Here is a 13,600-nt window from a genome sequence, read left to right on the forward strand (position 1 = left end):
AGCGTTTTTAGTTTTTGTACACAATTTACGATTGGAAAAAAAATTCACACATATATCCAGTGGCCATCTACAAGTTCGCTTAACTTCAAGCTCGACATCACTCTTAAGAAAAATTAGTGATATGAACTTGGACTATTATATACCTTTTTCCTTATATTTCGCATCATCTGATTTAATCCTATCAGAACTATTCTATAGGATTAGAGTGATATAACCATGAAGAGAAGAGCAGTAATTTCCAAACTAACACTCTAACTGACCGTGAATAGTTTAGATCGTTCTTTTTTACATGATGTTTTGATAGAATTATTGCTTTTGGTTGACTCTAAACTTACAAAAATAAAAAAATTATAAGATTTTCTATGATTTATAAAATTAAGCTATTTTTATTTTAACATTATAATTTTTACTTTATTGTAATTTTGTAGGAGTGAGCAACAAAAGGAGAGGTATCAATGGAACAAGGGACCACATCCCAAAGAAGATCAAGCAAGTGGCGAATCATAAAAGAAAAACTAAGCGTCAAATTAGCCTGCTGTGGTAGCCCATGGGCCGGCCCAATACACACAAATCACGCCACCCTCATCCAAGAAAATTCATACCAAGATTACTCCTCCTCTTACTTCCAAGACTCCCTCCAACACCTACTCCATCTCCCAAATCCTAACTCCTCAAACCCTCAAGAAGTAAATCAAGACCTACATTGCATCCTCATGCATCAAAATTCTTCAACTCGGACGGCATCGACATCCGAAGAGATGAACCTCGCCACGGCGCTAGCCAACGAGCGCCAATTTCGTGCAGCAATGATGATAATGACATCGACGAGGATAACACAAAACCAGAGTGCTACAACGGCGATGGTACCAACAACGATGATTATGGATGAAGAGACTTCAACGACGACGAAAATGTCATTGCTGAGGCTGTTGGAAGAGAAGGAGAGAGAGGAGAGGGAGAAGAGTGTGACTAATGGCAATGTTGAGAATGAGGAGTTAGGGTTAGGGTTGAGTTGTTGTGTTTGTATGGAGAGAAATAAGGGTGCGGCTTTTATACCGTGTGGGCACACTTTTTGTAGGGTGTGCGCGCGGGAGTTGTGGCTCAATAGAGGGGCTTGTCCGTTGTGCAATCGGCCAATCGTTGAGATCCTTGACATTTTCTAAGTATTATTATTATTAGTTTTAATGTATTTTTGGCTCATAAAATGAAGATGTGTTTGTTATAGTCATTTTAGTGATAAAAATAATCTCTAATCAATGGCAGATAAGTGTCTCACACTATGCATAATAAAGTCGACTCAGCATCTCAATATAATCAGAGGCTTAACTTGGTCGACTCGACATGGCGACATCTTGCAAGGACGACTCAAAAGGCGTTACATGTTGACGACTCAAAATACGTCACATGTCGTCTCCTAGCTGAGTCAACTGCTTAACCACTCCACTCGGCCGACCAATCGGCCGACACCTTGCGAGGACGACTCAAAAGACGGTACTTCTCGACCATTCGACGAGTAGAAAGACGACAAAAAGCCTCGAGCCTCGAGTCCCCTCCTGTGCACGGATGACCAATCACCTCGCAATAGATGCTATTAAATGCATTATAAACGCCATTATTCCTCTGCCCCCAATAGTATTTATGATACATCAGACCACATCGATATCATACACCCCCATCACTTCGATTAAACATCAAAGTGACCTCTTGTCCACTCGTCGACCGACACCTATAAAGTTGAGGTTGACGTGACTGTCATCCCATACATGGTCAAAATTACCCTTCTACCCTCCTGCCACTACTATAAAAAGAGTTGCTATTTTCAATTACAGGGTAAACTTTTGCTACTACTGTCCGAGCTTAAGTACTACTGTAGTTCTTTTACTTCACCACTCAAGCAAATCACCGACTTGATCGTCAGAGGAATAACCGGGAAACCAGACTCTGCCCTCTGACGATTTGTTACTTGTGCAGGGAAGAATAACTTGCTCAAGAACCGAACATTTGGAGGCTTAGAGGATCTTCTTTAACTCAATCAATCCCTTAATTGACTACGTGATTTCATATGTCAATAGCATTGTATGAGATTTTTTTTTTTTTTGAATAACGACTTATGAAAGAGGAGGTCCACACCAAGATGGATACAACATTTAACACTAGAGATATAACCTCTAGAGAGACTTCTTCGAACCAAAATAAGCTATCTCAAATCATTAAGAGCGTGTTTGGCAACACTCCAAAAGTGTGCCAGGATCCTGACCCAGTTTTGGGTGCTTTTGTAGTTGGTAAAAAACAGGGTTAATACTGGCTTTATTTTTATAAGTGAAAGAAAGCCCCTAAATTTGTTTTAGTTTGGACCAACACTGGCCCAAACTAAAACCAGTTCAAAATAAATCCGGATCAGGACCGATTCTAACCCAAATTTTAATATTTTGTCAAACACATCCTAAGTTACCATAAACAAACAACCATTTGCTACTAGGAAATAATACGTGTGGTTATGATTAGATTTCCCTTTTAAATTTTATGTTCAATCACAATTTCTGTTAGCTTAATCTACTCTTTTATACTCATATGAGGATTCAAAGAATATCTGTTTATCATACAGTAAATGCTACTTAACGTAGCAGAAATAGTAAGTCAGATATGCCTCCTCATGCGAAGTTATTGTTCACCTATTAACAACCCGGTCCTCCGCATTCGAAGCCACTGTTTATGATACAGTAATTTATTGTAGCATAAATAGTATATGAGATCTGAATCACTATACTTAAAACTACTATTTATTCTACAACAATTTACTGTATTATAAACATTAAAGCAAATTAAATATATTAAAACGTGGATTCTCCTTCAAGTATAGAAGAGTATATATGATTTTTAAATCAAATGTATTAAAATTTGAATATTTTTTAAGTATATAAGAATAAATATGATTTCTAATTTTAAGCATACAAGAATTAAATTAAATGTATTAAAACTTAAGGATGTGTTTGGATTTCAATAGGGTTAAGGGAAGTTAATAAAAACTAGGTGAGAGAATGGAAGGGAAGGGAAGGGAAGGGAAGGGAAGGGAGTTCCATTCCCCTTGGTTACACCCCAATTTGTGGGGTAACAAATTTTATACTATTAGAGAGTGAACCAATGAGAACTAGGATGAATAATTTCACCTCCTAAATATTCCCAAACAATGTGAATGGTCCCCCTAACTTCCATTCACCCTTATTCCCCTCAATCCAAACAAGCCCTAAAGAAATACAAATTTAAAATGTGATGCTTAAAAAAACAAGGGGTCTGGTATTGAAGGGGTGCTCACTAGTTGTTGTGAATAGGAGTGATAAATACAATAAACAGGGCCCTCAATTGGACTGGGCTTACTATTTGGATTTTGCTGTCAGTAAAAGTATTGGGCTCCAATGTTGACTTCAACGTACCTTGGACGCCAAAGATGAAGTAGTCAAGCATGAGTGCCTCTTTTTAAACGTTTTGCTGGCAGGTGTCCGTTTCCGTTAATAAATACTGCTAACAATTTACTTGCCCCCAAAATTAACGTTTTAAATCAAAGGTCCGTTTGACTCATGGACAGCGTGTGGGTTCCTCCTCCGGGGTGATAATGGTCTAATCAGCCGACTAGATGGTGTAACAGTCTACGGATCCATGTTGACGGTCACGTTACCACGTTATGATTGTCGGTTTAAATCAAGTTAGTAGATTACCATAATTCTTGTTAATAATTGAGATACACCCACAATACAATCATGGAGTACCTAAGAGCATCTCCAAGGGTGATCCTAGATTTTCCCTATATTTGAGGAGCAAATCTCTCGTATTAGGAAATAAGGAGTCAGATAATGCGTAAGTGCTCCAACAATGCTCCCCAAATGACTCCTTATCTCATGTCCTATACTAAATATAGGGAGTAGGAGGTTGCTCCAACAATGCACCCTATGTTAAGATTAAATATAGGGAGTCACTTTGTTATCCTTGATTTAAAATACCAAATCATATTCCCTATATTTAGTCTCCAACATGGGGAACCTGTTGGAGCAACTTTCCCCCCCCCCCTCCTACTCCCTATATTTAGTCTAGGAGAACCTGTTGGAGCAACTTTCCCCCCCCCCCTCCTACTCCCTATATTTAGTCTAGGACAGGAGATAGGGAGACTGTTGGAGATGCTCTAACAACTTAAGATTTTGGGTTGAAGTAAGGTTCTTAGCGTTTGTTTAAAGAGCATTAACTTCCATCCCGAATACTCTCCCACGTAATTATCAATTTTCAATTTGTTGAAAATGAAATAGTGTTAACATCTCTTTCTCCAAACCACTTTGAAATATATATGACGATATGATCAACAAATTAAGAAGGGGTAAAATGGTAATTTTGTCAAGAATATTTTCCCCTTTAATTTTATTCTCTTCCTTTCCCTTTCTCTCCTCAAGAACATTATTGATCATTGTAATGACTTGGAAATAATATCGTGTTTGAAAGGATAAAATGATAGTTATACAATAGAGGTTTTCCCTATATTTTCTTTCTTCTATATTTGTTTCAAGAACGTTCTAGACAACACACAAATAGAATTGAGTGCACATAATTAATTAAGCATATTTTCATTTTCAAGATATAAATTGTATTAAAGGGAGAATAATAAGTTTCTTTTACAAATCAACAGATGTATGCAAAGAAAATATTGGAGAAATTGTAGGAAAACTTAGAGTAATGAGTATAAAAGTCTTCCTCGTATTTAAGAATTCGTGCTGGCCTGAACATGTTCTTTAAAAATTGACACCATGGACATACATGGTGAAAAACTTCTAAAAAAAAAAAATTCTCATGCACGTGCATTAGGATCAACAAAGAAATGCCTTTGTGACTCATCCTACCAAAAAAAATAGGGTACTTGGTTATTAGAAGTTTCTAGAGGGGCTTGACAAATATCTTGATGAAACCCTCCCTGCTTCACTCATTTTATTGCACTATACAACAACTTATTTTTCTCCTCTCTTTTTTGATTCGCCATTCTCTCGCAACAAAATTTCGGTCTCCAATTACAAACATAATGAGAACATATATGCAGACAAAAGCTCCATTTATTTTTAATAATATGCCAACTCCTTATGATCCAGAATAAAAATGGAAAGGAATTTTTAGGTCGGTATGAGATCCACGTGTCCGAGCTGCAATGGCTGATTTTGGACCAAATTTCAGTTCATTCATTGATGCTGATCGATAGCTCGGCCTCGGTCCCATACGGGTATGGAAACTTCCACGCGGAGCGCGTTTGGACTCATTATACGTATCCCTTTCATGTAGCACCCTCTAGTATGCCAGTTTAGCCTATTTGACCTCTCTAAAATTACAATTTGCACAGGAATTAACTGTTCGTCCACGAGTAAAAAGATTACCTCTAATTAACAAATGCATCTTTTGGAAAGGTTATAGAGAGAACATCTTATGCATAAAAAAAAAGTGTTGATGTTTGAAATCACACGGTCATATAAGGGATTGATTAAGTTGAAGGAGGTCCTCTAGCTCTCCGAATGCCTGGATCTTAACTAAGCTGTGCTTCCCTGCACAAATAGCAAATCAAGTCAGTAAGTTGCTTGAGTGGAGAACTAAAAGGAATTGCAATAGTTCTCAAGCTCAGAGAGTAGCAATGAAGATCTTACCCTGATATTGATAATAGTATCTCTATTTATAGTAGTAGTAGAATGGTCACTTCGGCCTCAGCTTTACAGGTGTCGGCCGAAGAGTGGAGAAAATGTCACCTCGGTATTTAATGTGAAGTGATTGGGGGTATGCGGTGTCGACGTGATCTGATGTGTCATAAAAAATTTTTGGGGGCAGAGGAATGATGGCACCCACAATGTATTTAAAGGCATTTATTGCAAGGTGATTGATCACCATTAATGTAAAGGAGGGGGGTCGAGGCATTTCGTCGCCTTTCCACTCATCTGGTGGTCAACAAGAGCTGCCTTTTGAGTCCCCCTCACAATGTGTCGGCCGATTAGTCGGCGGAGTGGAGTGGTTAAGCAGTCGACTCAGTCAGGGGACGACACGTGACGCCTCGGGTCGTCGACATGTGACGCCTTTTGAATCGTCCTCGCGAAATGTCGGCTTGTCGAGTCGACCGAATTGAGCATCTGATTATCGTGAAATGCTGACTTGATTATGTATAATGTGGGACACTTGTCTGCCATTGATTGGAGATTATTTTCCATCACTAAAACTACTATAACAAAAGTTGTGCCTATTCAACACTTATATTGCTTTTCAATTGTTGTTATTCTCTTTTAAGAAGAAATGCAAGTTTTTCACAACTTCGAAATGCATGATCTACTTGGCCTCGATATGATACTTTTTCAGAATGGGTTATCCTCAATTAGTTCAACCACACATACTTTGACCATCCTAAGCTCAAACCATGAATAGAGATGACGCTGGATACGATAAGTGCCATATTACAAAAGAAATTTTAGTTAACATTGATGCTGAATTCTTATTGGAAGGGAATCGTAATAAGTGTCAATTTTAAGTCAGATATCTCAACTATCTGAAAAAGAAAGAATATCATTCATTTGAGATAATAACAATATTATAAAATTTTACTTAAGTTTTAGTTTTTATAAAAGGACAACAAAGAGGCTTCTAGCAAGGACATAATCCCAATCTCCATAGACCGAACACGCAAAAACTCCACATCAGAAGGTTTCATCTGCAAAAATACCCTTCAAACCACCGTCTATAAACACGAATCTCCCCTCAGTTCCGCTCATCGCGACCTTCACAAAATCCCCTGCTCAATCCAAGAACCCCTGCTCAATCCAAGAACCCTGAAAAAAGCCCCAAATTTCCACAAAAAAAAGCCCTAGAAATTTCCCCAAAAATGGCAGCTTCATCCTCATTCAACCCCTTCGCTCTCAAATCCCTCCCCAAAACACAAACCCCCTCCTCCTCCTCTCTCAAACCCCAGCAACGCCTCCTCTTCTCTCCCTCAACCCTCTCTTTCCCGCCATCCAAAGCCCTAACCTCAAAACCCTCGCTTTCTTCCTCTCTCATCCCCCGCGCCGCCGTGGACGACGACGAGTGGGGAAAGGAGCCAGAACCGGCGGGAAACGGCGAATCTGGAGGAGTCGTGGTGGCCGAGAGCGTGGAGGAAGTGGTTGTGAGTGAGGTCGGGGAGCTGAAGAAGAAGCTGAAGGAGCTTTTGTACGGGACCGATAGAGGGCTGAAGGCCTCGAGCGAGACGAGGGCGGAGATCGTGGAGCTGATCACGCAGCTGGAGGCCAAGAACCCGACGCCGGCGCCCACGGAGGCGCTTGCTCTGCTCAACGGCAAATGGATCCTTGCGTAAGATTTCTGCTTCGACTCCTTAACTTGGCCGGTCTTGATAACTTGTGGGTTTCATTGGTGTTAATTAGGGAAGGATTGTAGATTAATTTGATTTCTGATGTTGAAATCTAAGGCTAACCTTAAAAATACAACCCTTAAAAAAACGGATTATTTAAATCCAGGAAATGCTTAACCATGACTTGTTATTGTGTAAATAATGATAGGTGATACTTCTGGAAAAGAATAGAGAGGCCATCTTATATCATCATCGTCGTCATCAAAGCCTTCATCCCAAATGATTTGGGTCGGCTACATGATACCTATATTCTCCCATTTCATTCTATTACGAGACATCTCCTCCGTTAAGTTAATCGTAATCATATCTTTTTTAATTGCTTCTAAACAAGTTCTTTTAGGTATATCTCTAGATTTCCTAGCCCCAATACTATCATTTTTCCTAACCGGTGCACAAAGAGGTCTTCGTTGTACATGACCAAATCATCTTAGTCGATTCTCTCTTATTTTATTCCCAATAGGAGTTAGGAGATCTAGAGAGGGCATCTTATATAAAAACATGATAGATCATCATTAGTTACAGTGCTTTTTAAAAAAAAAAAAAAAATCATCTTCGCTTCTGAAAGAAAACAAGTTTTGTTTAAGTGATGAGGTACATGCTCTTATCGGTCCATCTAAAAATGGCTTGGGAAAGTTTTTTCTAATGGGAATTTACCAAAGCTCTGAAATTATGGCACCCGATGTGGGTTATAATTTTATACTCTTCAACAATAGATGAAGAATTTCTAATTGCTGCTCCAATTTTCTTCCTTTGCTTGATTACTTAAAAAGGGTTTTGCTTCTCCTTTAATCCCTCTATTAGTAAGTGTTAGATGGTATTGGATCCTCTTCACTGCTGATAGACAATTGAGTGGCCACTTATTCAGTCATAGCAGTCCACCCATTGAAAATGGGTATTTCTATGAAGTCATGTTTTGCTCACTAGAGACAGAACATTTTGTTACTTATGTAACTTTTGTGATATTATACAGTTCTGTTACTTATGTAACTTTTGTTACTTATCTTGAGACAGAACATTTTGTTGTCAATTGCTCACTAGAGAACTTCACTACAAACTTTTGCAGGTACACGTCATTCTCACAGTTGTTCCCATTGCTGGGATCTGGAAGGCTACCAGAGCTGGTGAAAGTAGATGAGATATCACAGACCATTGACTCAGAAGCATTTACCGTGCAGAACTCAGTCAAATTTGCAGGTCCACTCGCCACTACTTTGGTCACAACCAACGCCAAGTTTGAAGTTCGGAGCCCTAAGCGTGTGCAGGTATCTTTGCTTGTTTCTTTTGCTAATTGTAGTTCTTGTGTTTCCATGAGAATACTGTTATGGGTTCTTTATATCTTCTTGCCCTGGCAATAGATAGATGCATTTATCATGTGATTACCTACTGGAATTGATGGTTCAATATGCTTTGATGTCAAGCCAAGAGGTTTAAGACTCAGAAAATGGATGATGTGGATCATCAACGAGATGACTTGTTTCTGCGTTTAGATTAGATTGCAAATTCTGCACATTCCTTCTCTTAGTAGGATTTCTAAGAAGAGAAGGTTATAAATTCATCTCCTCGTCTGCCTTACATTTACCATAGTGAGTAATTTTGCAGCAATACAAACGGCTAAGAAATCGAAGTTCACTATAATATTGAATGAACTCCAGCAATGGTTTATATAATATAATGAAAGGAAAAGTTTACAGAAAATATATCTACGCTATTCTATGTCTTTATTTTTATTTGAAATTTAAAGTTCCAATTACCAAATGCTAATGAAAGAGACGTGTAAGGCAAATTCTCAGGTGCCTTCTGTGTCACCCTCACCACTGTCATCCCTTTCATTTCATAATATTAGTTTGAAATCTGTTAGGAATTACGATATTGGTTTCTCATGTAACTATCATGAATGAGGAGTAGACATGAACGAAAATGCTGCCTAATCGTCGTGTTTCTAGACAAGAAAAGCTTGCTGTAGAAGTCCATATTGACATGTTAAGCTTTGTTTCCTTCTGATATGTTTGGGATGTGGTAGAAGTAAAAGAAGAAATGAAAATGAAGGTTTTAAGTTTGTCCTTCTAGCCATTGAGTCACTAACTCACAATCAAAGCCTGAGTCTGTGGTATATTTTCTTGCTTTTTAAAATCAAAGGTGACTTTGGTGGAAAGGAAACCTATTAAAAAGGAAAGGATTTTCCATTTACTAACATATTCAACAAGTAAGAATCGAACTAGACAAAATTTCCATTTACTAACATATTCAACAAGTAAGAATCGAACTAGACAAATTAAGTGGTAACTGATAAAATTTTTTCTCTCGTTATTATCATTTTCTGGTTTTATTGTAAAAGCTAGATGTAAACATCACCATATCAGTTAACAAAATGTGTGCGTTAGTATCTGCAAAATGAAATGATTTGCAAATTTTAGGTCTTCGAAGAAAAATAATTTCTTTGTTGGATTCCATGAAGCCATAGGACAAACTCCAACCAAGCAGTCGATGAAGATCAAAGAATGGTTATGAAAACTTATCTGCTAGAAAGATACCTCCTCATTTCGTTGGGAAATTTAAGAGGTCCAGTTATCAATAATAAGCAAAGAAACATGCTAGAAAGAAGGGTCTTGATTTGCCCACACCCTTTGCATGCCCTTCATTTCATCACAAATAGTTACGTCTGCGGTGAGGAATATGATACGGCGTCATACCAGGGTAGTGAGCATTAATGAGAGGGGAATGGGGATGCAAAAATATGTGGCCTAATTCCTAGGAAAAAGAAGAATTCTGATGTGTTTGGATGAGGTGAAAATAGAAAAAGAGAAGACGGGTTGCTGAAATTTGTCCTTCAAGTCATTCAGAGTGTAGTTGTACACTATTTGCATTCCTGTAAGTAAAATATGTCTATCCCTTCTGTGATCAAATCCTTTATCAACTTAGCGGTGGTATTTATGTGCTTTTACTCTTGCAGCATCTATAACTGATGTCAGTTTAATAGAGAATAAACAGTGAGACATAGAGGGTGGTTTTTTTTGGGGGTGGGGGTGGGGGTGGGGGTGGGGTGGGGGTCCCTTATATCTTGGTCAAACTAGCTCTTAAGCTAGCTTTTTCATTTCTATCTGTTTCGTAAAATACCAATTACTAAATAAGTCCCATTTCAAAAAGCTAGTATACCCTAGGTTTTGAAAAACTAGCTTATAAGCTCACCTAAATAAGATAGGTTTGACCAAAAAATTTACTATTTTACCCAAATAATTGTTATAGCATTTTTATCATAAAAGTCAAGCCAGCTAGCATAACTTATAAACTTAAATTAAAAATTAAAAAAATTAAAAAAAGCTGCTCAAACACTCTCATAGGTGGATCCACCTTGACCAAAGTGGGTTCACATGACCTCACTTTGGTCAAGGAGGACTAATAAGTTAATAACCTCTCTTATGTTTGGTGATTTCCCGGATAACTCCCCTTTAACTTCTAAACAAATGTTACTAAACCCCCTTAACTTTTGAGATCCTCAGGAAACCTCCTTCAACTTTCGATGTTCCTAGAAAAAAAACCCTAAAAGTGTGAAGTGGACCACAATTTGACAAGCAAAAGTATCTCCATGCATAATTTTGTGCACCCGCGTGAAAGATATCGTAAGTTGAAGGGGGCATTATGAGAACCCCAAGACTTAAGGAGGGTTTTGTGTAGTTTGGTATTAAGGGGGTTATTAAGAAACGCCCAAACTCAAGGGATTTTTTTTTTTGAAATTTATCAACTAAAAAATTCACCTTCCAATTCAAGTTTCATTATAACATGAGAACTCATTACTAGTAACATATATTGAGAAAGATGACTTTGATAGTGTTATCAAAGATACAATTATGTACTTTTCTTCAAATTATGCAATTATTTACTTTTCTTTAAAGATGAATTACGTAATCCTTGATCCGCTGCTATCGTGAGATAACCAAAGCAAATTTTCTGAGACTCTGCCAGGATATTTTATAAGTAAGGATCTAACTAGAGAAAGCAATTGCTTATAAAAGTTTGGTCCTTTCCCTTGAGCAAACACCATTTTCTTGTTTTTCTTGTAGAGGGAAAACTGCACATCTTCAACGTCATCTGGACGAATTACTTTTCATTTCATCATAGTTCTTTTAATGAAAACATCTTCTCATAGTTTTTATGTCTGTGAAATGAAACAACTAGCAAAATTTAGGTTTCAATCTGATTTTGCAAGCTAAGTTCAACGAGAACCAAACATATCCGCAAGTGAAACATTTTCAATGATTGGTGCTAATAAGAAGTCTATCCATCTTACAATTTTATACAGCAAAGTTGGTTTTGTATGACGAAAAAGAATCTTAATACACTTCCTGACGTTATACATGAAAAGAAATAATGTGATATGAATACTTAGTTATTTTTAACCATTTATTACATATAATTTTATTAACCATCCAATAGTTTTTGTTGTTGCTGCTGTTGGGGGTTGGACCATCTCCTCCGTTAAAAGTTAACAACTATCATATCCTTCTTAATTACTTCCAATCAAGGACCCCTAGTCCTCCTTTCTCTATTAATTTTATCATTACCTCTTATTGATGCCTTTTGTGGCCCTGTTGCAATGTGCACTTGACCAAACACTCAAATCGATTTTCTCTCCTTTTAACCTCAATAGGAGCAACATTTAACGTCCCCAGTATACACTCTTCTGGTCCTATCTCTTAGTTAATTTCCACATTGCTAGCATAACATTCTCATTTATGTTATTCTCATTTTTTGTATTCATGAATTATGTAAATCATTATAAGTAAATGCTACAATACGACATATTTTCACCACCTTCTCATTACATTCATCAATATCTTCTTCTTTCCAGATCAAGTTCGAGGAAGGCGTCATCGGCACCCCACAGTTGACAGACTCTATTACCATCCCAGACAATGTTGAGTTCCTAGGCCAGAAGATCGACTTCTCTCCCCTCAAAGGTGTGATCACATCCATCCAGGACTCTTACTCATCGGTTGCCAAGACCATCTCAGGCCAGCCTCCCCTCAAGATCCCATTCACCAACGACAATGCTCAGTCTTGGCTTCTGACAACCTACTTGGATGAGGAGCTCAGGATTTCCAGAGGCGATGGTGGCAGCGTCTTTGTGCTCATCAAAGAAGGCAGCACACTGTTGGATTAATCAAGAGGTTTGGATTCTAGTAACAGTTGATAGACTCTATCGTGATTGTGTGATGATGTTTAAGCATATAATGATGATGGTATGTTTATATTGTCACCCCATATATCTTAAGGATGAGGGTATATCTGGTATATAATGATTAATGGTAGTTGTTGTAATCATGTTAGTATCTTGAGTGGGGGAAATTTGATATTGTGGTATATTAAAAAAATTGATGTTGTGTATATATTTTCACCCTACATATGAATTGAAAGTTGAGAAGAATAATGGCAGTTCTTGTAATCATACGACTATACGAGTACCTTAACCTGAAATCTTGATTCTGGTTTTTGAGTCATATTCACTATTTGTTGTGTAGCTTATGTTTGATATTTGTACTTGAGTATTCTCCTCCTCGGCTTCAGATATTTTAGCTATAATTAGACGATTACGTTATGATGATAATTGGCATATAATGATGATGGTATGTTTGTATCGTGACCCTATAAATGTGAAATATAATGCCTCTTTTCAGACGTATGGTTGAAAGCTGAGAATGATAATGGTTGTTCTTGTAAGTTGTAATCATCTTAGTATCTGAACTAAAAAAATGATGATGGTTTTGGATCATATGCACCATTTGTTGTATAGTTTATGCTGGTATTCATGTGAGTATTTTTCTCTTCAGCTTCAGATCTATTCACTGTAGATTGCGTTAGGATTGTCTGGCAAACATTCAAGTCTAACAAAGATATTAGATGGAATTTAATCCCCTATTGGAAAGCAAATAAATAGATATATGATTTTTTTTTTTTTTGATTCATTACCCGCATTAAATAAGAAAAAACAGTAAGTTGGATGAAATTTTGGGTCAATTTAGTTCCAAATACATTAGCATACTTCATCTTGATTCATGGGGTTTTGCAACCAAACATATTATAACTTGCCTTGACTAAAGTGTTGGACAAGTTCAATTCAAGAAATCCATGATATTTATGCTTGAAATGGATCATAATGGTTCTTGATATAAATAGAAGACCATAATTTGAAAATAGTTC

At 37.4% G+C, this 13,600-nt stretch overlaps 1 protein-coding gene across 1 annotated transcript; it reads left to right on the plus strand.

Annotated features, from left to right (window-relative positions):
- On the plus strand, positions 6,759-12,850 carry LOC109841073 (probable plastid-lipid-associated protein 2, chloroplastic). The gene is made up of 3 exons (XM_020409935.1): positions 6,759-7,347; positions 8,469-8,667; positions 12,252-12,850. The coding sequence occupies exons 1-3, from the start codon at positions 6,884-6,886 to the stop codon at positions 12,561-12,563; spliced, it is 975 nt and encodes a 324-aa protein (XP_020265524.1). The 5' UTR covers positions 6,759-6,883; the 3' UTR covers positions 12,564-12,850.

Source organism: Asparagus officinalis, chromosome 5 (assembly GCF_001876935.1).
Source record: "Asparagus officinalis chromosome 5, Aspof.V1, whole genome shotgun sequence".
Taxonomy (NCBI): domain Eukaryota; kingdom Viridiplantae; phylum Streptophyta; class Magnoliopsida; order Asparagales; family Asparagaceae; genus Asparagus; species Asparagus officinalis.